The sequence below is a fragment of the Mus caroli genome, unplaced genomic scaffold (genome assembly GCF_978045245.1).
Source record: "Mus caroli unplaced genomic scaffold, Mus_caroli_1 scaffold_7, whole genome shotgun sequence".
NCBI lineage: Eukaryota > Metazoa > Chordata > Mammalia > Rodentia > Muridae > Mus > Mus caroli.
The window spans coordinates 14,904,582-14,931,265 of NW_028227262.1; the positions used below are offsets into that span (position 1 = coordinate 14,904,582).

General features: G+C 40.9%; 1 protein-coding gene across 2 annotated transcripts in view; it reads left to right on the plus strand.

Moving 5' to 3' along the window:
• Window positions 1-26,684, plus strand: part of Dusp16 (dual specificity phosphatase 16) — a 76,464-nt gene that overhangs the window by 34,354 nt on the left and 15,426 nt on the right. For both annotated transcript variants that reach the window (XM_021164847.2, XM_085839842.1), the window contains exon 4: window positions 17,622-17,785. In XM_021164847.2, the coding sequence (XP_021020506.1) occupies window positions 17,622-17,785 (164 nt within the window). The remainder of the gene's footprint in view (window positions 1-17,621; window positions 17,786-26,684) is intronic.

Consider the following 26,684-nt stretch of genomic DNA (forward strand, 5'->3'; position numbering starts at 1 on the left):
GGAGCACAGTGTGGCAGGTGCATCTCACGGACTCCAAACAAATGGCTCATCCTTTGCTTACCTGTTGCAGACTGGCTCACCAGAATGGGAAGTACGTTGACCACTGCATAGAACATTAACTTAAAGTTGCTACCAGGCAGGTGTTATCTAGCTGTAATACCCAAGAGTGCTTTTTAAGATGTGACCTAGGAAAAGATATTAATAGGTATTATAATTTTCCACCTTTGCTATTTATTATAAGGAGGATACAGTAAGCTTGATTAGTTATTGGCAGTTAGTATTAGAAATATAAATGTGTTTTAAGATCAATAGTTTGTTCGTGTACAGACAGTTTTAAAATGTTAATACTTTGAAACTCCATACAGGGTTAGGTGAGATCCCCTATTTCCAGTTCTTTCACACGTTTTTGCTTCAGTTCTCTAGGAACAAGGATAGATTTTTGTCGTTGCCCCTCCCACCCCCACCCCAGGTTGTTTCTAATTACACCTTATGTCTGTGCTGTGATTCTCTCCAGTCTCTCTGTATCAGGAAGTGAGGCTTACTTTTTAGAGAATGTAGCTTACGTAATTCTGTATGATGACTATGATTATGTTTGTCCTGTCTCTTGATAGGTGTGTGTGTGTGTGTGTGTGTGTGTGATGCTAAGCAGATGTTCTAGCAGTGAGCTGCTCGACCCCTGTCCTCTCACTCACCCTGCAGGCACGTTTTAAGGGTGTATAGAAGTGGGTTAGATATAGCAACTTTTTGAGTTCCACTAAGAGTAAGTTTGGTATTCAAGTTTTTGTAGCCACTGTGATGGACTTTAACTTCAGAGTGCTGTTAGGGAGTTCAAGCTTTGTGCTCTCATTTCCCTAACCCCAAAATGCAGAGGCTCACTCATGTTGAGCAAGCACAGTATTAACTGAATCACACTTCTAGATCCAGTCTTTAAAGTTTGTACGTCAGGATACCCCACCTTGCTTTTTTTTTTTTTTGGTTTTCGAGACAGGGTTTCTCTGTGTAGCCCTGGCTGTCCTGGAACTCACTTTGTAGACCAGGCTGGCCTCGAACTCAGAAATCTGCCTGTCTCTGCCTCCCGAGTGCTGGGATTAAAGGCATGTGCCCTCACGCCTGGCTAAGATATTTTCTTTATTTACATTTCAAATGTTATCCCCTTTCCTGGTCTCCCTCCGAAAGCCTCCTCCCTTATCCCTTCCTCCCTCCCACTTCTCACCAACCCACCCACTCTCTCCTCCTAGCCCTGGCATTCCCCTACACTGGGGCATAGAACCTTCACAGGACCAAGGGCCTCTCTTCCTATTGATGACTGACTAGGCCATCCTCTGCTGCATATGCAGCTGGAGCCATGAGTTCACCATGTGTACTCTTTGGTTGGTGGTTTAGTACCGGGGAGCTCTGGGGGTACTGGCTAGTTTATATTGTTGTTCCTCCTATGGAGCTGTAAACCCCTTCAACTCCTTGGGTTCTTTCTCTACCTCCTTCATTGGGGACCCTATGCTTAGTTCAATGGATGGCTGTGAGCATCTCTTTCTGTATTTGTCAGGCACTGGCAGAGTCTCTCAGGGGACAGCTATATCAGGCTCCTGCCAGCAAGCACTTGTTAGCAACCACAATAGTGTCTGGTTTTGGTGATTGTATATGAGATGGATCCCCAGGTGGGGGAGTCTCATGCTGTCAATGATGTAGAGGAAGAGGAACACTCCTCCATTGCTGGTGGGATTGCAAGCTGGTACAACCCCTCTGGAAATCAGTTTGGCAGTTCCTCTTAAGATTGGACATATTACTACTACCTGAGGACCCAGCAATACCACTCTGGCCATATACCCAGAAAATGCTTCAACATGTAATAAGGACACATGCTTATTTATAATAGCCAGAAGCTGGAAAGAACCCAGATGCCCCTCAACAGAGGAGTGGATACAGAAAATGTGGTACATTTACACAATGGAGTACTACTCAGCTATTAAAGACAATGAATTTATAAAATTCTTAGGCAAATGGATGGATCTGAAAGATATCATCCTGAGTGAGGTAACCCAATCACAAAACAACTCACATGATATGCACTCACTGATAAGTGGATATTAGCCCAGAAGCTCGGAATACCCAAGATACAATTTGCAAAACACATATGAAGCTCGAGAAGAAGGAAGACCAAAGTGAGGATACTTCGATCCTTCCTAGAAGGGGGAACAAAATACCCATGGAAGGAGTTACAGAGACAAAGTGTGGAGCAGAGACTGAAGGAATGACCCACCTCGCTTTTTTGAAACACTTTTCCTGTGGAGGGCTCTGACCTGACAACTTAGTCAATAGACAGACATTCTGTAGGTGTGTTCACGTGAGTTTCTAGAGTAGGTGTCTTACTCGGCCCTCATTCCCTTTGCTGAAGGGCTTTCCTTTGTTTCCTGAGAAGGTTCTTATCAATCAGTCGAGGCTTTGGGAGCGGCACTCACTGGGCTACAATGAAGCATGCAGGTTCTCATATAACCATCTGGACCAGCCTTAGGACACACAGAGTCAGAACACCTCATTCCAATGTCATACAGAAATGTTTCCTACATGTGTGGAGTGCTGCATTAGTGGGAAGAGGTCCAGGTAAGGTGTGTGCAGAAGTGACTGCAGGTAGAGCAAGAGGGATGCCAGCTGCCCTGCCCAGTACTGGATCTAATGTGTATTCCTGAAGTTTACCCCACAGAAGTAAAACTCAAGCTTGTAAGGAAGGGAGGGAATACAAAGAACCATGTTCAGTGTTTGATAATGCCTTTATCAAACACTTAACAATATTATCTTTAATATAAACCTTAGATATTGACAAGAGGAAAGGCAAGAAAGAAGAAAAGCAAGGCTGCTCTGAAGGATTCAGGGTCTTCTGGTGGACTTGGGCCAAGACAAGCACTGGTGACCTAGGTTTCAGACATTTTTCTTGACATGCTCCTTGAAGCTGGAAAGGACAGGGACTGTGTTTTTTCTCCACTGCTCATGGCTGAATGTCTTTAGAAAAGTGATGGGACTGGACTTATGTTTTTTGGTTTTCTTCTTTCCCAGCTATCAAAAAATAGATATCCAAGGTACTCAGAGATTATTTTTTGTGAGAATCAGATAGTAATCAGTTGCTAACATTGACTTATGATCAGCTATTTAGGTTTTGCTAACCTTAAGAAAACTTTAAAAAGCAAACTTGTTTCTTGGCTTTCACGTTGCAATCTTAGCCTTTTTGCTGTGGTTCTTATCCAGGAGTGCTAGGTTTATTTCCCATAAATAAATAAATAAATAAATAAATGGAAAAAACCTTTCATCTCAGGCTTTTAATTTATATTAACATAGAAAAGATGTAGAAAAATACGTAATAAAAATATTTAAAAAGAAGAGAAAAGATGTAGACATGACTTACTTTGATAACAGGCAGGTTAAACGATAGCATCCAGATGAACAATACTATCCTCTTACCCTCTCTGAATCGCAGTTGGGATGGGTTTGGTTTGGTTTTGCCTTTTGGTTGACGGGGCCATACAGCTACACCTACCTTACGGTCTTCCTGCTTCCACTTTTGTCTTTATCACATTCTCCAGCATGTGCTAGCACGGCATTCTCAGCCTTCCTTCTCAGCCTCTTGAGTGTTGGAGCTTTGGGTGGCTGTAGCCATGCTCTCTTCTTCACTGCAGAAGGGCAGCCATGGATCTAGTGCAGTGGTAGAGTATCTGCTTACAGGTACGATCCGATCCCGAGCTACTCTCAACCTCCCGTGCTTCTAAAAGGAAGGAGAGGATCAGTCTACATACTCAGAGTCTGCCCTATTGTTTTCTGTGTATGGAAATCAAACACAGCTTGAGTGCTATGCCTCTCAGCTTCACACTAGCTTCTTTCTGTCCTGGAATGAGTGACAGGACAACTGGACGGCAGATAAAACTCAAGACAAACCACAGACGTTGGCTCTTTCACGTGCAGATGGTGATTCAGTGACTCTCCCATGTTCTCATGTGCGTACGGCTCCGAACTACAAGTGCTTCCAGAATCTTCTAGACTTTTCTTAAGCCTAGATAGGCTATTGAGGGTACTTTTTAAAAATTTTTTTTTTCTGTTTTGCCTCCCCCTCTTGAGACAGGCCTTTCTATGTATACCTAGTCGTCCTGGAATACATAGACCAGGCTGACCTCAGACTCACAGCGATGTTCCTGCCTCTGCCTCCCAAATGCTGGGGTTAAAGGCCTGAGTCATCATGCCTGGTCTAAGATGCTTGCTTGCTTTGTTTGTCTGTCTGTTTCTTTAACATACTTCCTCCAACTAGGCCACACCTACTCCAACAAGGCTTCACCTCCTATTAGTGCCACTCCCTATGGGCCTATGGGAGCCTTTTTTTTTTTTCTTTTTTAATTCAGTTGAACCAGAGTCCTCTGAAAGAGCAGCCAATGCTTTTAACCATTGAGCTATCTCTCCCAGGATGCTTATTCTTAAAGACCTTTTCTAGTAACTCTTTGTCAGTCTCTTACAGATTTTGGAGTCATGATCTTCACACTTTATGTAATGAAATAATGTATAAAAGTCATTGTACATAAAAATTCAAGTCATTAGATTATTTTAGCCAGAAGGAGTTTATCAAGTATATGTGTAACTACTTTATTCTATGGGAAACAGTAGGTTAGAATAATTATAAAAGAAAAACATTAAGTATTTTGTGAGAGATAGTCTTAAGTACATTGCTAAGAGTTTTTATAAACATTAAGTCTCTGAACACAGCTAAGACCTTAAATAACTGTTTGCTGTGATTAAAGGAAAAAATACTGCTTTTCTTGAGGTATTACATAGTATAGAGTGAAGTGAACAAATGTACATTGAGACTGCATTTTAAACGGGGTCTAGAGTGATTTAATAACTGTTAATAACTGTTAAACTTCTGTTTAACAGAATCAATTACTGTGCTTCCCAAGGAAGCCATAATGCAACTTCCCTGGTTACAGATTTTCTGTCTGTGCTGGTATCATCAATTCTATTGAATAGTTTTGATGCTGCTTCTCCTTTGAAAATGAAAGAACATTTTCAGTCATTCCATACCAAAACATGTAGCATCTGGTAAGAGATTAAAATAATATATTTCAGTAAAAGCACTCCAGTTATTCAGAATTGGTTGCTACTTGTCAAAAACAAACAAACGAACAACAACAGCAAAATCTCAAACAAAACAAAAGCCCCCCAAACGGACTCAGAGCCTCTGAAAATAGGTCTTTACATTTACATGTGCCATGGAATTATTTACCCGTAAAAAACAAAGAGCCGAGGGTTACAGCTCAGCTGTAGAACATTGCCTAACACAGATGAAGTTCTGGAGTTAATCTTAGGATGGGATGGGGGGTTGGGGGTGGGAACTAGGAAAGGGACTAACATTTGAAATGTAAATAAAGAAAATATCCAAGAAAAAGAGAAATCATGTTTGTTTGTTTGTTTGTTTGTTTGTTTAAACTTGAACCAGTAAACCATTATGTTGAGTGAGATCAGCCAGGTACAGAAGGATAAATGCTACATCAGATTCACTTATATGTTTAGTCTTAAAAGTCACCGAAATAGAGAATTGAAACCAGATGTAGTGCATGCTTGTAATTGTGGAAGCAGAAGCATCTGGAGTTTAGGGTGATCTATCCTGAGCTATATAAGACTGCTTCATAAAACCAGGAAGGGAGTGATGGGGCTGGTGCTGATCGGAGGATACAGGCAAACTTTTTTCTAGAGGTTACAACGTGGTGAGTATAGTTAATAACACATTGTATGCTTGAAATCTGCTAAGAGAATATAATGTTATTACTATATCCACAAAAAATACAAGTATAGTAACATTTCAAAATTTATATCAGATGGTTACTTATAAACATAAAAGTTTTACTTGAGGGCTGGTGAGATGGCTCAGTGGGTAAGAGCACCCGACTGCTCTTCCGCAGGTCCAGAGTTCAAATCCCAGCAACCACATGGTGGCTCACAGCCATCTGTAACAAGATCTGGCACCCTCTTCTGGAGTGTCTGAAGACAGCTACAGTGTACTTACATATAATAAATAAATAAATCTAAAAAAAAAAAAAAGTTTTACCTGAAAGTTATACTTCAAGAAGACTAGAAGAAAGGAAATTACTTTTGTGTACTTCCTGCCATGTATTTGCCTGGTGTTCTTTAAGTCTTAGTTTGCAGGAAACGGTTTAATCATATTGTCTTTCAGGCGGTTGTTACCAGTGACTAAGGCATCATGCATGAGACTGTCTTTTGATAAAATGGACTCTGGAGCCAACAAGTACTTACTTGTTTTCCTCATTCTGATATTTTCACAAGCCAAATACAGCTACGTGGAAGACAACAGTGACATCAGTCTTCTCTTGTCCCACTTGAGTCCTTGTGCTCTGGACAGATGCCAGGCCTAGGTGTATTTGGCCTTTTCACTGTGGGCCTTCAGAATTTGATGGGCACATTTGTGGTTGTGTTGTAGATTGGGCTCTAGGGAAGGGGCCACTAGGAGAGCAGAGGCTTGTCCCTGCCCTTGAGAGTCTCCTAGTTAATTTGGGAAACATGTCTAAGCAGGATGAAACAAAGGAAACACATGATCATGTGCTTTTTGATGTGTGATAAGAGATGATTCAATGTGTAGTCTGTAGAAATAGAGGGAGATTTAGTCACAGCAATGGAATTGTAGTTGAACCTTGAAAACAGTAATGTTTGAATGTGGAGGTTCCTTTGAATTCAGTGGGGGAGAAGTGTAACATTATAGTTCAGTGGGGAAAGGCTCCTACTATACACACAAGAAAAAGGTGACCTGAACTCAATCTTCAGAACCCGAATGAAGGTAGAACTAATCTCACAGAGTCTTTCTCTCACCTCCATATATGTGCTATGACACACTCCCCTTCTACAAATAATACATACAGCCAGGAGCTAGAGACAGAGCACAGGTGGCACAGTGCTCGCCCAGTGTCCACAAAGCTCTGGATTTAGTCCCCAATACCACATAAAATGGGTGTGGTGGCACACACCTACCTGTAATTCCAGCATTCAATAGGCTGACACAGAAGGGTTGTGAGGTCAAAGTCAGCTTGGGTTGCACAACTTGATTTAGAGGATTAATGAGGAGACTAAAGGGTTTTACTTTTTTTTCTGTAAGAAGGAAAAATGGGAATTTAGACAAGTTGGTAGTAAATTATACATGCTCTTTAAACATGAATTTATTTAGATGTGGTGGGCATTGTGAGCTGTCAGAGATTGGGCTGCAACGTCTGTCACCTCTCAATCACCACTAGATCTTTTGCCTGTCTGTAAGAAGTCTTCATCTTCTATCACCTCAATCTCTTTCAGAGTGCTCCAGGAGCCTCTGACTTGTCTCATATTCTCTGTCTTGCCACATTCCAGACCATAATGCACAGTTGGAGCATTTTCAGTTTGTTTCCCTTTTCAGTTTAATATGTGTCTGTAATCTTAGGATAAATTATAGACTCCTTAACTAACTCTAACAGTGGCTGACTTCTGTCTGTCTCTCTGACATTAGCTAAGCCACTTTCTCTCTTTTTCCTCCCTTTCTCCCCGTCCTCTCTTCTCTGTGCTCTGCTCTGCTCTCCTCTTCTATAGCATCCCTTCCTTCCTTCCTTCCTCTCACCCCCTCTTCTCCCTCCCTTTTTAGATGATCAGTCTTTATCCTATTTACTTAGAATCTGCAGCCTTATGGTCTCTGGACCTCCACAGAAAACGTTTTTCTTCTCTGCCTCTGAAACTATTTCTCTGCCACTTGTCTTGGTGTCTCCTACATTTAATGTAATTTTAAACCTTCTGATTACAAGGTACTGTTGGTTACCACAGGTTTTGTTTTGTTTTGTTTTTTGTTTTTTTTTTGTTTTTTGCTACCAACCATAATTAACTTAAGTTTTGATCTTATAATTATTTGGCTAAAATTTGTCTGACTAGATTGTCAGCTCCAGAGAGGGCCTCTGTCTTGGTCCACTGGTCCTTTTGCCTAGCACGGTGTCCACATTATAGTACATGCGCACTGAATACTGAATGATTTGTTTATTTTGGTTTGTTTTTTTGAGACCAGCCTCTGTATGTAGCACTGGCTGTCTTGAAACCCTGTGTAGACCAGTGTGGCCTCAAACTCACAGAGATCTGCTTGCCTCAGCCTCCCAAGTGATGGGATCAAAGGTGAACATACATACTACTCTTGAGTGACTTTTTTTCTTCTTCTTTCTGAACTCTGGCTGGCTGATTCAACTCAGCTGTTCTGGCTCAAACTCCTCTTGAAGCTGACTAATTCAGTCTGGCTTCTCTCTTGGCCTCTGACTGAATGCTCTGCTTGACCTTGTATCTTTGGCAATATGTTCTAATCTTCTGGCTCCTTCTCATTTTCTGGCTTGTTCTGTTTTCACCTGTGTCGAGCTTTCTCTCTGCAACCTGTCTATCATTGTCCTGGTAAAAATGCCTTCCTCTCTCTTCTGCCCCTGTTCTCTTAAGTAGTCTCTCCTTCCTGTCTCTTCTTGTGGGGGGGGGTATCCTATCTCTGACTCATTCTGTCAAATCTTTATCTGATTTGTCACTTTGTCTATCCCTCAATTAGACATCATTGTTTGGGATTAAAGGTGTGTGCTAAAACCGTGTCTGTATTCCAGCCAGAGGGATTAAAGGAGAGTGCTAAGGACTGAGCCACACCATACCTAGAAACAGGGCTTTTCAGTCAATAACAGTGTCAGGGTTCACAGTGTGATCAATATCCTCCAACAAAACTGTGTCCCAGTTGTTTTTGATTGTTGCCTGGGTTATCGAATAGGGATTATTCTCTTCCCTTGCTTTTTGAAGTCTTCTATAAAATTGTAAAGGCGGTCAGAGGGGGTGGGGTTTCATTGTTGTTTGCACTAACTGTAGAGTAAACCTAGGGCCTAATGCATAATGCTCTGTCACTGAGCTATACCCCTAGCTATTACCTTTTTAAAACAAGGTCTCATTTAATTGACCAGGCTGGCCTTGAACCTGTAGTCGTTCAGTCCCAGCTTCTAAAAAGCTAGGATACTGGGCCTGTTCCACCAGACCCAGCTAAAGACTGTTAATATGAGTAGAATACATAGATTGTCTAGAGAGCTTGCCTAAAGTAGATTAGGAAGTTTTGAGGTGCACATAGAAAGGTGCTAGAAATGTTTTGTATAGTGAGTGATTCTTGACTGTGTGTGTGTACTTGTTAGTAGATTTGAATGAGTCATTCTCTATCTGGAGTAAAGACTTATGCTTACCTTTTTTCTTGATTCATAGAGTTACCTTGATTTATAATTGTATTCCCATTGTATTTTGATAATCACTTAAGGTGCTTCCAGTAGCCACCTCGTTCTCTTTGGGGTGTGATTGTAACTGTTGTCCTAGAGGTTTGCGAAGGGATGTGTCTTTGATTCCTCGACCCACAAAGATAGGAATCCTGGGCCACTTAGGATGTCTGAGAAAATTTGTGTGTTAAGTGTTTGTAAAAGTTCCCTGGGTAGAGAAGTCGAAGGAGCAGAACTGCTTTTGGCTGATCAGAGAAGTGGCATTCACCAGAACTACCTTCTTTTCTCCTCTGGTAGCGGAAGATTATTTTCTTGCTCTGTGCCTTCTCTCCCATGCTGAGTCTCTGGGACATTGTAGTCTACAAATAGGAAACAGGTTTTGTGCCCCCACCCATGCCAGTGTAATTTTTGTCTTTGAATGGAATCAGGAAATCCGTTTTGAATACTAAAAATATACAAGACTTGTGGCCATCAACAGTTATTCATTGTAAAAAGGAAAGATTCAATAAACATTTGTTGAATTCTAATTATATATTAGGCACTATGTTAAATGGTGAAGTGATAAAAGAGTGTTATTCACAGTGAATTATAGTTTGAGAAATAAGACAGGACAATATACAAACATACACAAACATACCCGAATACACAAATTTGCAGTTATCAGATCATTCACAAATTCTCCTTAGTCACCAGTATGAATTTTGTATAACTCACTTTTCGTTTGTGTATGTGTTTTGTGGTTTTAAAAATCAGGTCTCAGGTGGCCCAGGCTGGCCATGAGCTTGCCATCCAGCCAAGGTGACCTCAAGTGGCCCAGGCTGGCCATGTGCTTGCCATCCAGCCAAGGTGACCTTGGGCTCTTGCTGCTCCTCCTCAGCCTCCCACTAAGTGAATTTTACACACTTACCACACTAAGTAAATTTTACAGAACTAAATGAGATGCCTGCAAGATAGCTCAGCAGGTAAAGGCACCTGCCAGGCAAGCCTGGCAACCTGAATTTGATATCTGGGAACCATGGGAAGGTGGGAAAGGAACCAACTCCAGGGTTATCCTCTGATGTCCTCTCCAATTAAATCAATCAAGATTTTTAATTAAAAGAAAGAGAACTTCTAAGTCATCAAGACCATATTCAGAGGTACTGTATATGAGGATGCATATCTTTATTGTAGTGAAATGAAATATAACCTGTCAGCGTTTAATACAGCAAAGGAAGATTATATTTTAGCAGTGAGTATATGCACGTGTTCAGAAGGTTTTGATATAAAATGTATTTTCTTGGCCAAAGTAAAAAGAAAAAATTGGAATATACTGTCGTAGAAGAGGTATTACTTGTGCTTGCCTATGGTTTTGAAGAATATGTGAAATGAATTGTAAGGATTGACTTGACAGGTACTCATCCAGATAGGAAGTACAGCTTTCTATGTTAGGTCCATATAGGATGGTGATGGGGCAATAGTCTGAACATTAGACTGGGATTATATTGTCCGCCTGAGTATCTTTAGATTTTATTTCATAAATAGTTAGGAAATAACATCAAAACATTATTTTGTAATTTTTATGTGGCAATAGAGTAGAAATAAATAATAGAGAAACAAATGGTTTTTTAAAAAGATTTAATTATTAATTTTATGTGTATGAGTACACTGTAGCTATACAGATGGTTGTGAGCCATCATGTGGTTGCTGGGAATTGAACTCAGGACCTCTGCTCACTCTGGCCCTGCTCGCTCTGCCCCTGCTCACTTTGGCCTAAAGATTGATTTATTTTTGTATGTAAGGTCACTGTAGCTGTCTTCAGACACCAGAAGAGGGAGTCAGATCTCATTACGGATAGTTGTGAGCCACCATGTAGTTGCTGAAAGTTTGCTCTCTCTCCTTGCAGAGAATTTACCTCCAAGTTGTTGACATCCATCATTAGTTTGGTTAAAGGGATATGGTTTGATTTTTAGAATTTGAGGCTTAGAAAAGTTGAGAAGGTAGATATGGGTGTATACTCCTTTAATCCCAGGACTTGGGATGTGGAGGCAGGGGGGTTGCTGCAATTTTGGGGGGGGGGTGCGAGACAGGGTTTCTCTGTGTAGCCCTGGCTGTCCTGGAACTCACTCTGTAGACCAGGCTGGCCTCGAACTCAGAAGTCTGCCTGCCTCTGCCTCCCAACTGCTGGGATTAAAGGCATGTGCCACCACTACCCAGCTGGATTGCTGCAAGTTTTAAGCCTGTATGGCCCATATGGAGAATTTTAGAACTGCTATACTTACACAGTGAGATCCTGTCTCAAAAATAAAATAAAAGTTAATTAGGCAAAAATGGAGTGTTATTGTGCTGTAGTAAAGTATCACTTTTGTTAATTATGTAAATATTTGTCTTTTAGAAAATAACTTTTACAGCTGATTACAAATGAACCAAGAAAGAGAAGTAACTGGAACTGTTTAGCAGAATCTTAAGCATTTTATTTTACTTGGCGTATTTTCTCCTACCACAATGCATTGATACTTCATAGTGATTTTTTTTTTTAACAGAAAATAATACTTTTGATTGGAGTTGTGAAGGAGGTACCCTCAGGGAAAAACTTTTTCTTGGCTGAGTTAGAATACACGGACATATAAATGATATATGCCTTTGAAGCTATAGCAAATGTATTCTCTGTCCAGAGTAATATATCTTATTTCTACACACGCATTCTTTTGGTTGGATGGTGGAAGATTAACAAGCAGCAGCATTGCAGTCTGTCTGTCATTCTTTCCATCTCCGCTTCTCTCCAGACCAGAAGGCTCGGAATGTGTCTACCTGCCTGGTAAACACTTGAGAACTCCAGGGAGTAGCGTACAGCTCTTTTGAAGTTCACTTGTGTATTAGGGACATACATTTGTGTTACTGCCATTTTACATTTTCTACATTCCTGCTGATAAACAGCATAGAATGTAGGGTAGAGAGAAAGTTGGTAGTATTCACAAGACAAGGCCATGATAACTTTTAAAATATGGCTTTCCACAAGGGAATGGGGCAGTGCACTGCTGGTACAGGTTTTGTAATACACTAACATGGATTGCTTGGGACAGCAAGCTTTATAACAAGGTCAGATAACCTTCTGCTTTTAGTTTGTATCTGCAGCTCGTAGGAACAAAGTATATATAAATGAGCTGTGTGTTCTTTTCTTTTGATGTAGATCTTGTTTGCAAGAGAATCTTTGAAAGGAAAAGGGGTCGTTTAGATATTTTGAAACTCATTTGCTGATGAGGCCACAGACAGTTTCTAAAGGTTCAGGGTAGATCTACAGTGTCTAATCTGTTGTTAATTAGTGAAATGAAACTGGAGTCACTAGAATACAACAGTGAATGAAAGGTCAGTGAATGGAAAACACTGTCAATGAAAGAGGATGTCAGCAGAGTGGATGTTGTCGTAGAGAAAGAGCAGGAAAATGTACTCTTTGGCTGATGTAGTATTTTCTGTAAGTTCACAGTTTGGGACATTTCAAGTGAGATTGAGCACTAAATGAAAGTTCCAATTTCATTGAAATCTATTAAATATTTTAAAGTCTGTTTGTACTAAATATTAGTTGAAAATACCCAACAAACTTACGTTTTATTTTGCAGCAAAGCCTCACTAGCAACCAGTTGTATGCAATTCTGCCTTAATTGCTTGCGGCTTCTGATCTCTGGGAAGGGCTACAGTATAGTTGGAGAAGGATTAGGGAAGGGGATATGAGGAAGAAATCAGCCATCATACAAACCTTCCAGTGTGGCTGCTTTTGGGCCATCCATGCTCCTTGCCATAATCCCTCACCCATTGCTCTGTAAATAAGACTAATAGACATTGTTTATGGAAGAGATTTTAGCAGCAGTTGTATTTAGTAAGTCTCTTATCTCTGGTCATGTTGGGTCCCCTTGTCTATCTTCTCTCTAATCAAATCTTCTCACACACACACTCCCCCTCCCCCTCTCCCTCTCTTTGGGGAAGGCAAGGCTCTTCCACCAGTTTTGTAGGATTGGTACTAAGAACTAGCAAATCCCTAGACAGCAGTAAGACTTTCCCTGCCCACAAAGGGAAGTTGGTTAAGAAGTAGACTCACACCTCAGCTCTGCTAAGTATTATAGAATGTGCTCTTGTATATAAACAGGAGTAGAAATGACATGTACTGCAGAGCATATTTGAAGACTGAGACGATGCCTGTAGAATCAAGGATGGTAGGCCACCCCTGTAGTCCCAGTTGCTTGTCAGAATTTGAGTTCAATATATTCTGTTGTTACTTTTCAGTATGATTATTTACAAATTTAAAGTGAATTCAAGAGGTTTTTTTTTTTTTTATTCTATTTCTCCGAGAATATTTTACTGGAACATGGTTCTGTTAGTTTTTAATGACAGACGTCCCATGAAACAATTCTTAAGTTAAATAGCAATGTATAGAAGTTAAATTTTTAATCATATAATTAATTATAAAATAGTACCTGTTGGTTGGTATAAGCTAAGCAAAGAAATGTGAGAACCTTCACTATGCTGCTGTAAGGCCCAGTTGCAGGGCCTTACCTAACAGCAACAATATTCTATAACCAGAAATCCTGAGAGAAATGTTAAACAGTGGACATCTGTGAGCCCATGCTGCCTGCCCCAGATCATCTGCGGTTACACTCGTAGGCCGAGGAAGTTGCAGTAGTTCCAGTCTAGCACTTGCTCGTATAGAATGCCACTAGCAGCTAACGATTTTAGAGGGATTGCCATGGTTCAATCAGCTTGGAAATGCTTATTTGACTTAAGTAAATTAAACCACTTTCTTTGGAGATAACATTTGTTGGAGTCTTTAATATGTTAATAGGAGCTGTGACACTCTCAGGGAGATGAGATAGGCAGTATTTCTGTTACTTTGTAGACAATTCCCCCCTGACAGCTTCTTTCAGGACGCCAGTGCTTTGTAGCTCCCTTGGGAAATGTGACCTTAGACTCTAAGGCTCAGTCTCTGCCTTTTGCTTTGTGTCTTAGGCGATCCTGAAGAGGTGCTAGGATGGAGGATGACTGCTGTCATGGAGTACTAGCTACTGATACATGCTTGAGTGTTTGCTGGGTGCCACACGAAAAATATTGTAGGCATGCCGGGTAATCCTTTTCGAATCCTTCTTACAGATGAGAAAACAAGGAGTTGGGGATTCAGTAGATTTACCACATCAGACTGAATCAGACTGTGTTGAGCAAGGAGTAAACTTGGACACAGGAACTTGCTCTCCCTACTTTCTTGGTCACTGGGCTCATGTGTGCATGTATGGTGCAGGGCAGAGTGGTGGTGTCCTGCAATATGAAATAAGAAGGAGCTCTTTGTGGTTGGAAGTCATGTTTAGAAGTGATGAAAATAGAGCACATACAGGTATAGATCTTGAGGGCCTTGCCATCATACAAAGTGACTGGTGATTTCTACAGTGGATCTGGCACACCTGTTCTGTCTGCCAGTTTAGCTTAAGACCTTTCAACTGCCCATGTGTAAGAACAGTTTTACACTTACAAATGCATGCACTGGGGGTAGGAATGTTGTCTTTTATTTTGCTGGTACCTTAGTTGTTGTTACAACTTCCTGCTCACTGCTTCTGACCCTGAACTGAGCATAGACAGAAATATGTGTCCAGTTGGGTTATATGTGAGTCGAGCAGGTATTTTCTATAATTCTAATCATCAGTGTTCCTGAGTTGAGATATTAAGAGGTAGCAGTTTGGGTAGTAAGGAATTTTATCAAAACCAGTATGGTTCCTGTGTTTTCATTTGGATAGAAATGAATCTTTATTGAAATTGGAAGGTCCTGTGAGACCTTAGCCACACTTTTCCCCTTCAGAGGCGCTCGGATGCTGCCTGATGTCACTTTTGAACTGTGGTGACATGATGACGCTTACTGAAGGCCGTGGGTCAGTTCGTTAGAAATAGAAGGATGGACTGGCATTAATGAGGTGGCTTAGTAGGGAAAGGCCTTTGCTGTTAAGCCTGATAAACTGAGTCCCATCCCTACAGCTCATGTGATAGAAAAAGAAAACTGACTTCAGAAAGTCGTTCTCTGGCCTCCATACCTCCCAACCCACTTTTAAAAAGAGAAAAGAGAGAGAGAGAGAGAGACTGAGGAAAAAACAAGCCCAAGTTCTAAATCTGAACCCAAGATTCTTGCCACAGAATTCTTGTACTCTGAATGATCTAGGATCCAACAACACTTTTGTAGTGTTTACTGAAAAGGAGTTGTAGAAATCAGTGACTAACTGCTACAGAACCGTACTGGCTCTGGACTGGCTACAGAGACATTTTTAAAGAGTAAGGTGTGTTTTTGATATCTTAAGAAAAATGTTCCTAGGCAAATGGATGGACCTGGAGGGCATCATCCTGAATGAGGTAACACAATCACAAAGGAACTCACACAATATGTACTCACTGATAAGTGGATATTAGCCCAAAAACTTAGAATACCCAAGATATAAGATACAACTTGTTAAACGCATGAAACTCAAGAAGAACGAAGACGAGACAAAGTTCGTAGAAGTGATGAAAGGATGGACCATTTAGAGACTGCCATATCCAGGGATCCATCCCATAATCAGCTTCTAAACGCTGACACCATTGCATACACTAGCAAGATTTTGCTGAAAGGACCCAAATATAGCTGTCTCTTGTGAGACGATGCCGGGGCCTAGCAAACACAGGAGTGGATGTTCACAGTCAGCTATTGGATGTATCACAGGGCTCCCAATGGAGAAGCTAGAGAAAGTACCCAAGGAGCTAAAGGGATCTGAAACCCTATTGTTGGAACAACATGATGTACTAACCAGAACCCCGGAGCTCTTGTCTCTAGCTGCATATGTATCGAAAAATGGCCTAGTCGCCCATCAATGGAAAGAGAGGCCCATTGGACTTGCAAACTTTATATGCCCCAATATAGGGGAATGTCAGGGCCAAAAGAATGGGAATGGGTGGGTAGGGAAGTGGGGGCGCTATGGGGGACTTTTGGGATAGCATTGGAAATGTAATTGAGGAAAATATGTAATAAAAATATTAAAAATCAAAAAAAAAAAAGAATGCTGAAAAAAAAATAAAGAAATAAAAAAAAAAAAAAAAAAAGAAGAACGAAGACCAAAGTGTGGACACTGTGCCCCTTCTTAGAATTGGGAACAAAACACCCATGGAAGGAGTTACAGAGATAAAGTTTGGAGCCGTGACGAAAGGATGGACCATCTAAAGACTGCCATATCCAGGGATCCATCCCATAATCAGCTTCCAAACGCTGACACCATTGTATACACTAGCAAGATTTTGCTGAAAGGACCCAGATATAGCTGTCTCTTGTGAGACTATGCCGGGGCCTAGCAAACACAGAAGTGGATGCTCACTGTCAGCTATTGGATGGATCACAGGGCCCCCAATGGAGGAGCTATAGAAAGTACCCAAGGAGCTAAAGGGATCTGCAATCCTATAGGTGGAACAACAATATGAACTAACCAGTACCCCGGAGCTCTTGACTCTAGCTGCATATGTATCAAAAGATGGCCTAGTCGGCCATCACTGGAAAGAGAGGCCCATTGGACTTGCAAACTTTATATGCCCCAGTACAGGGGAACGCCAGGGCCAAGAAGTGGGAGTGGGTGGGTAGAGGAGTGTGTGGGGGGGGAGTGTATTGGGGACTTTGTGGATAGCATTGGAAATGTAAATGAGGAAAATACCTAATAAAAAATATAAAAAGAAAAAAAAAAAAAGAAAAGAAAAATGATCAGGCAGGTAGTACAACCTGAACCCCAGTACTCTGGAGACTGAGGTCAGCGAAGTTCAACTTCACTCTCAGCCAGAAAGTAAGTTGGAAGGTTTCTTAAGGCCTTGTCTTATCCCACCACTACTACCAAAAATTCTTTTGTCTGCTTGAAAGACTTAAAGTTGAATTTCAGAAGAATTTACAACATTATTTGTATTCTAAAAAGTGACATTCAATTTATCACTTTTTAAAATATCCATTTGTTTACTATTATGAATAATTATTTTTTACTTCTTTGCTATTAAAATCCTCCTTTTATATGTCCCATAAATAACATTTTTAATGGAGAGAGAAAGGAGGGGCATATGCCGTAGAGTGTGTGAAGATTTAAGAGACTGTCAAAGAAAGGCCCTCAGTACCCTCAGAACTTGCACATCCATAATTCAGCCTTATAAGCTAAAGTTAGTGCTGGATTCTACATCAGTTTTAACAGCAGCAGCTAAAGGAAGAAATGTGTGCTTAGATAGTGTTACCTGCTTGCATCTGTACCATCTGATTTTTCTGTTTTAAATGGTTTTAGTCAAGTAGTTCCCAGAGGGCTGGTTTATTTGACTTTGTACATGGCATAACCTTACAATGTTTATTCTTAGGTGGGTTTGCTGAGTTCTCTCGTTGTTTCCCTGGCCTCTGTGAAGGAAAATCCACTCTAGTCCCTACCTGCATATCTCAGCCTTGCTTACCTGTTGCCAACATTGGGCCAACTCGAATTCTTCCCAATCTCTATCTTGGCTGCCAGCGAGATGTCCTCAACAAGGTGGGTGCTTCAAAACACCTTTCTTTGTGTCTGTCAGTAGCATCTGGAAAAGCAGCAGTTGTCCATTATCTGTCATGGAACATTCTGTGATCCCAGAAAGGGGGAAACATTGTCAGTGTGGCCCCCTAGCCACGTGTTGCATCATCTTAACAATATTACTTTGATGGTATTTATTGCCATATGACATCCACATTGTTTCTTGTTTTCCTTATAGTTCTAAGAAACTTGAAGTATGATGGGATTATTATGTTTTGTTTTTCATACTATTAGCCTTGTCTTCTTGGACTATTAATTGTTCTATTACTGTAATTGGTGTCCTACATTTACAATGAATTGGGTTTTTTCCCTTGTATCATACTAGAAAGGGGTTGAGGTTAGGCATTGGATTGAGGAAGGTCCTCATGATGACAGCTGATGGGAGAAGGGCAAGATGGTCAAGGATGGTAAGGACCGAGACTTAGACATGTGCTTTGTCAGTCTCACTATGTCTGCAGGTGGAACAGTCTGTGGAGAAAGGATTGTTTATTCCTGCTGAAAGGCTGTGGACAGCCCTGACCAGGCCTGCCCTGTTAGAGAAACGCATACTGGATGGAGGCATTTGTGTATAATGCCACAAACATAACAAAAATGGAACTTTAATCTGATTCTTCAGCTTATGTGCTCTTCAGCAGGAATGCTAAAAAAGAAAAGTGCTCTTCCTATTTGGAAAAGTGACTTTTCTCTAATAACCACTCCCTGCCTTGACTTCTAAATGTATAGTAAACAGACCGTGTAGAGTGTTTGTGGGAGAAGAATGGGCTTATAGAAGTTCATGGGACAGAGGCTCAGCCTGAAGCTGCCATGGAAGACTGCCACTAGGCTTCTCCATGGCAGCTTGGAGCGAGTGCACGAGAGACCACTAAGGATAGCTGAGCAGCTTGGAGACCTTGAACAGGACTTAGTCTTTGATGAGGAAACACTTGACTTCTGAGCCAAACATTTTAGAGATTTAGTTAACCACTTTTATTTTGCTATGAGAGAAAAATTTTATTCTGAAAATGTTAAATGAACTCACAACATAACCCCAGTTTGTTTTTATATTTTTGATGTTGTTCTTTGTGTTGTTTAGTTGTTTGTTTGTTTTGAGACAGGGTTTCGATGTGTATCAGACCCAGCTGTCCTGGAACTTATTTAAATTAGAGATCTGCCTGCCTCTGCCTCATGAGTGCTGGGATCAAAGGTGTGTGCCACCACACCTGGCTTCCTTTTTATCTGTTTCTTTTTTAAGTTTTATTTTTCTTAACAGGGTTTATAAGGCCAGGCTACTCTGATTTTATTTAGTTGAGGGTGACTTTGACCTTCTGATCCTTTTGACACTACCTTCAGAAGGCTGGGATTACAGGCGCATGGGACCAGATTTACTGTCTCACAAGCATCATAAACTAAATCATCTTCCTGTTCAAATTCCTGATTTAAACATTCCAGAAGCAATAATATATGCTTATTTTTCTTGAAGGTGAAATTTTAATGATCTTCCATAATATGTTCCTTTCTATTAAAATTTAAAAGTTGAAGTCATTTGGAAAAAAATCTAGAACACTATTGTCTTTAGTTAGGGTTACTATTGTTAAGATGAAACACCATGACCAAGAGAACGTTGGGGAGGAAAGGGTTGATTTGGCTTATACTTCCATACTGCTGTTCATCGTTGGAGGAAGTCGGAAAGGAACTCAAGCAGGGCAGGAGCCTGGAGTTGGAGCTGATACAGAGGCAATGGAGGGGTGCTGCTCAGCCTGCCTTCTTATAGAACCCAGGACGACCAGCTCAGGAATGGCCCCACCCACAATAGACTGAGCCCTTCCATATCAATCACCGATTAAGAAAATGTCCCGTAGGCTTGCATTCAGCCGGATATTTTGGAAGCATTTTCTTAATTGAGGTTCCCTCCTCTGAGATGACTTCAGCTTGTGTCAGGTTGACATAAAACTGTCTAGCATATAATGTTTTTAATATTAAAAAAGAAATAAAGGGTTTGTCCAGGGAGTTGGCTCAATGGATAAAAAGGCACTTGCTACCAACCCCCACCCATCCAAGTTTGCGACCCAGAGCCCACAGAAGGAGAAGAGAGAATTGACTCCCATAAGTTGTCCTCTAGCCTATACGTACACTCTGTGGTGTGCAAACATATACCCAAAATAAATAAATGCTATGCATACACACATATGCACACACTCACAAACACACACACACACACACAAACATACATATGCACACACATAATAATAATGAGCCACTGAAAGATATTAAAAATATAGGTATTATGTTAGGAGGCTCATAGCTAATATAATGAAATGCTAAGATAGATTTCATAGATGAAATATAATGGAGTGCTAAGTTGTTGAAGATAGGTTGACCCCAAATTTCAATTGTATACTATACATTTAAAGTACTTGGCTCTTAGCCAGAATAATGACTTAGGTTTGTAATCTCAACATGAACTGCAGACTAACCTGAGCTGTATAGAGAGATCTTATCTTGGCACTGACAAAAAAAGAAAAGAAAAGAAATAGATTTAGGCTCTTTACACTCTTGTATTTAACCCACATAGGATTGGGATTTAGGCTGCCCCAAGTTGCTGTCATTTACCCAAAATTTTGTCATTGGCTTCAGTAACAGATCTGTTTCCTGGAAAATGGAATTGTTGGCTTTGACTTTTCAAATCCTACTTTTAATAAGGGTTCTTAATGCTCTTACCTCCTCCCTTCTAGCCCACCACCCACCAGAGGCAGAGGAAAAGAGAGGTTAATAGGGCAAAGGAGGATGTGGACCTGTTTAGAAAGAGTTCTTTGGGGCAAATCCAATCTGTGTTGTTCTCAGTCCAGTCCACTAGCAAACACCAAACACGAATCAGCAACTGCAGTCCAGTCCACTCAGCAAATACCATGCACAAATTAGCAAGGGCAGTTCAGTCCAGAAGAAACCATGAGGCTTGCCAACTGGCCAAGTCCACCGTGGAAGTGGCAAGAAGCCACAGGAACCTCACAGAGAAGCTTTAGTAAGTTTCTCTCTAGAAGTCACCACGAGCAAAGCTCAGCAATGCAATGTAAAGGCAAACCAGTACATGCTGTCACCTATAATACAAACCGCACACATAATTTAAAATATTCTAGTAGCTTTATTTAAAAAGCAGGAGAACAATTTAGTGTTAACTTTAGCAACATTTACTTAAGTCAATATATAGCTAAAATATTTTAATATATAACCAGTATAAAAATGTATGTATTTTATGTTCTTTTCCTTGTACCAAGTTTTTGAAGTCTGCCATGAATTTTATACTTCACATCTCAGTTCAGAGTTGTCACACTTTAGACAGTCAGAGCTGTATGAGGCATTGGGTACCTTAGCGGACAGTAAGGTTAAACTGTTAGCATGTACTAGTTATTTTGCACATTTTAAAGGCATGCCTTTTTTTTTTTTAAACACCATGAGAAGTCACTGGCTGCAGAGTATCCTTTCCCTTCCTCTTACCCTGTTCTTTCTGTTTGTTTAGAATCTGTCCTTCTGTTCTCTGGTCTTTACTAGTTGAAAAGAGAGCAGTTGATTGCACTGTGTGTGTTAATGTCAGTTGCTGAGGCCTATTGCATATCTGGAATGGGGGAAGTTTGAGAATCTCTAGTCATTGGAAGGTGAGGTTTTCTCTTCTATTGTGTACTAGGCCAGTGCTCTACCACTGAGCTGTATTTCCATCCTTCATGTTTCCTAATTAATTTTCTCCTTTAGCCCTTAACATTTAGAGTAATTTTTAAAATTTTATTCTTAAGTACTCCAAATATTCTGATAGATTACCTATTGAAAGTAGCTTGAAGCTCTGTTGTGTGTCTAGAGTGAACCACTTAAGCTGTCACTAAACTATCTGCCAATAGCATTCTTTATGTGGCTTATTGTAGCCTTTTAACATGCAAAATTGATTTTTTTCTCCCATGCTATCTTATTTCACTTGTGGTAGAACTAGTGTTATTTTATTTATTTTGTATAGGTGTTGGGTAATAGCCTATACACAGCATTGCCAAGTGCTGATTTGGGAGTTTCTCAGAAATATATGATGTAGGAAGATAAAAAGATCACCAAAAGTATCATTAAAATGTTGTATGTATTATGTGTAGCATATCATACAATGAGCATATTAGTTGTTTAGATAAGAAAGACTTACTTGTTAAACAGTAGTTCACATGACAAGGTGACTCACAGTATAATTCTCAATACTGAAGCAGCAGCACATGGTGGGAAGAAACAGCTTTGTGTACCAGTTCTCCACCTAACTACTCTGATGCTTTAATCAAGTTTCTAAATTTTGTTTTCTTCCCCTGACTCAGCACTCATGTGATGTTCAGATGAAATGGCCCGATGGGTCTTATGGGATGCATCATAGCATACTGCACTATGGCCTTCTTTTAATCAGTATTCCACAAGACTCTACGATCTTAGGGATAGATTAGAGAAGCCGGGACTTGAAATTTAGTCTTAATTGTAGAAAGAGCTTATTTCATAGTATAGAAGACAAACTTTTAAGTGAAAAAAAAAAAAGTGAATGAAGTGCCAAATGAGATAGTGCGTGCCTGTAGCTCCTACACTTCAGAGGCTGCGGCAAGACAATTGAGAATCAAGGCCGGCCTGGGCTTCTCTCCAGTGCTGTTTTGATTGTTTTGCTCTGCCATATGGACCAGACTCCATTGGGTTATTGATATTGTGCAGCTAACTGCTTATAGACTGTTCATCTCTTGGTCACGTGGCCTGCTCTTCCTTCCCCAGAGCATGCTTTAGAGCACCTTGATGCAAGACACTCCCTCCATGATTATTCGTCAAGTACTTATAACTTCATTTGTAAACAGTTGCAACTTGATGCAGGCAGTTTACCTTGTCCTTAAAAATTACTTCAGCACAGCTGGTAAAATGTTTTCCCCCATGCAGTTAATTTACTTATAAATCCTTTTTTAAAATAAATGAGTAAAACTCATTTTCATAAGTTATCAAATGGCTGGACCATAATGTAATGACATTTTATTATTGCTTCTCAAATGAAAGTGTTTAGGAAACATCTATGGAGATTATTCATCAAAGGATACTAATAAAGTAGCTACAGGATATGACTTTACTCATTTTAAGAATAATCGTTTTGCCAGGCAGTGGTGGCACATGCCTTTAATCCCAGCACTTGGGAGGCAGAGGTGCTTCTGTTTGCTAGATAGTATTCTCAGCACTGGCGATACATCTGTAAAAGAGAAGAGACAGTAAGCAGAGTAAATAGGTATTTATATATTGCAGTCCACTAGTATATTACCTGTTTGTTATGGTGATAAGTGCTCGTGGAGATAAGTACCCTGAAGAAACAGGGTAAGCCGTTGGGGTGTCCGTGGGTGTGGCTTTTAGTGAAAGGGGTTATGCAGATAGGCCTCACTGAGATCGATGGAAGCCAACACCTGAAAGGGGTCCCAGAGCAAATCATTGGGCTATGTAGACAGAGAAAAGTACCACAGGCAGAAGAAGCGGCCAGGAAGAGCAGAGAGGGTGGCAAGGAGGGCAGTGTAGCTGTAAGGTCAGCGTGGGGCATGACCAGAGAGGAAGACTGAGTGAGGAGGGAGGGCAAGGCTCTACATTGAGTCCTCGGCAAGATTTCCTCTGGGAGAAATAGGACAAGATTTTATCAAGTAATTTTAATGAGAGTGTTGGTAATAAGTGATATGATCCACGGGACAGAAGCAGAATGGCCACATAGTAGGTCTGATAGTGGTTGGAATTGAGTGGAAAACAGGAGTGATAACAGGTTGGATTCTGACTATAACTGAAAGCAAAGCTGTGAGTTTTCAAGTTTAGATGGCAGGTTGTGTGTGTGTGTGTGTGTGTGTGTGTGTGTGTGAGAGAGAGAGAGAGAGAGAGAGAGAGAGAGAGAGAGAGAGAGAGAGAGAGAAAGGAAATGCAGCTGGAGGGAATTCTGGACTTTTCGAATTCCCTCTCCCCACTGTTGGGCACTTCATCTAAGCTCCCTCCCATTGAGTCCTCACCTCCCAAGTCTCTGGTACTTTCTAGAGGGTCCCCCCACTTCTCACTCCCCCCCCCCACCCTGAGGTTGCATATTTCCATTCATTCTGCTGGCTTTCTGGGCTTCTCTCCTGTCTCCCTCCCCAATACCTAATCCTGTTCCCCTTTTCCCCTCCCCCTCTCCTCTCCTGCCCAAATCCTTCCCTCCCTCTGCCTCCCATGATTATTTTGTTCTCCCTTCTAAGTGGAATTGAAACATCCTAACTTTGGCCTTCCTTCTTGTTAAACTTCATGCAGTCTGTGGGGTGTATCATGGGTATTCTGTACTTTTGGCTAATATCCACTTATTAGTGAGTACTTACCATGCTTGTCCTTTTGGGTCTGGGTTACCTCACTTAGGATGATATTTTCTTGTTCCATCCATTTGCCTGTGAAACACATAATATCCTCATTTTTAATAGCAGAATAGTACTCCATTTCTGTATCCATTCTTCCATTGTGGGAATCTGGCATGTTTCCATCTTCTGGCTATTACACATAAGGCCACTATGAACATCGTGGAGCACATGCCCCTCTGTTTTTTTTTTTTTTTTTTTTTTTTTTTTTGAGACAGGGTTTCTCTGTATAGCCCTGGCTGTCCTGGAACTCACTTTGTAGACCAGGCTGGCCTCGAACTCAGAAATCCGCCTGCCTCTGCCTCCCGAGTGCTGGGATTAAAGGCGTGCGCCACCACGCCCAGCATCCCTCTGGTATTTTTAAGTTAGGAAAAATACTTATTTGATTGTTAATAGTGGAAATAACTTAAGAGTAGAAAATTGATGTAGGAGAAAGTCCAACAATTGCTAGAAACATCCTTGAGTAAGACGAGGCTTAATTTACTAAGCACGTATGGAGACTGGTCTTACGGGCATTGATTGTTCATCTATAACAACAGCTGGGAAAATAGAATATATGCAGATAAGCATGCTCATAGAAGATATATGTGGTGGATGAAATGATGAAAATTGGCCTGTAGTTGATCTAATTTCCCAGTGTAGCAGGAAAATGAGATTTTCTACCAACTTAAGATTGAGGATTAGCAGAAATGTAGTGAGGGTTTTGAGGGGAATGGCACATACAGGGAGACTCTGAGGAGAGACTTTGAGGGGAAGGGGGATGGGTGGAATGGCACATACAGGAGAGGAGAAAGTGCACGGCTAGGGGGATACCATTGTTGCTGAGGAGCCTGAATCAAAAGTGAAAGCAGGCTATGTTGCTGAAGTTTATTTCAGAGCCATGCTCAGCTACAGGAGCATTCCTGCAGATTTGGTGGAGGATGAATTCTATCTAGCAATTAGAGCTGACAAGCAGGAAGAGGTGATAAAGGGGACAAATGAATTGAGGACAGAAGCAAGGGAGTGGTTGTAGCAATTGCCTGTGGAGTTTAAGTTGGACCAGGAAGGTAGATAGACATCATGGAATAAAGGACAGAGAAAGTGGGTAGAATAATCAGAGTGAAGGGTAGAGGGTTCTGGGAGTAGTGAAAGAAGGGGTGAGCAGGAAAGAGTAGCGGTCCAAGAATGTGTTGCAAGCATTGTACCTATTAGACGGTAGGCTGGAGCTCATGAGAGTAAGCAGTGGAGGTGAGTTCACAGAACTTAAGCATCATGCTGTCAGAGGGACATCATGAAGGGCAGGAGTTTATCTTATCAGTGGAAGGGCACATATTAGCAGCAGTTCAGAGTCCAAGCTAAGTACTTCACAGCATAAGATAACTACACTATACAAGTCTAAAGATTGTGCTGCTTAATTACAGAAGAGATTATTTAGTTGTGTATTTTTATATAATGTGGCAAAATAAAATGAGAATTACATAAATGTATCTAATTTATAATAGGTATCAGCATCCATTTATGAAGAACAATCATTCCATAAGATACTTATTCTTCATAAGTGTACCTTTAAGTTATACCATCAAAAACTTCAGTGCCTAGGGATTGAGAGGTGGTTCAGCGGTTAAGAGCACTTTCTGTCCTTGCTGAGGGCATGGGTTTGGTTTCCAGTACCTACATGGGTGGGCTCACAACTGCCTCTAAATATAGCTCTTCTCACCTCCATGGGTATCTGCATGCATATTGTACACATAAAAAACATTAATATACCCTATCAGCCAATTAAGTGTGCATTCATCAAAGTATTAAGGAAATACCAATCAAGAGAACAGCCAGGAGAGCTGTGTGGAGCTCCTAGAACTCACCTCAGAGATTCCTTGTCACGTCTTTGTGTCCTCCACAGTCTAGCTGTGAGCTGTTCCTACAGCACACCTGACACCAGTTTGTGAATAGTGTACTTACCAGAACCAGTTGTTTGCCCTCAAACCTGTTTGGGCCAGTATGCTTGTTATTGTAACTATATACATTAATTAAAATAGTACATGTACTGATGAAATAAAAATGAGGGAGGAGACTTGTTTTTGTATGACCTAAGCTAAATGTTTTGGAAAGATTCTAATAAATTAGGTGAGAATGAGGCCACTGTGATGGAGAGGGCACTGTGCAGTCACTGTTCTCTAAGCTTTCCTTTCCCTACTTTGTAAAAAGCACCTACCTACCTACCTACCTACTCACCTACCCACCTACCCACCCTCCCACCTACCTACCTACCCACCTACCCAACTACCTACCTACCCACCTACCCACCCACCCACCTACCTACCTACCTACCCACCTACCCACCTACCTACCCACCTACCCACCTACCTACCCACCTAGCTTTTATTTATTTATTTATTTACTTCCGTAACAGAAATAAGACTCAGAGCCTCCTTCACACGTGCTAGACAAGCATTCTGCTATTGTGCTTTATTTATATATATATAAATAATCTCCAGCCTTTTGTGAGATCT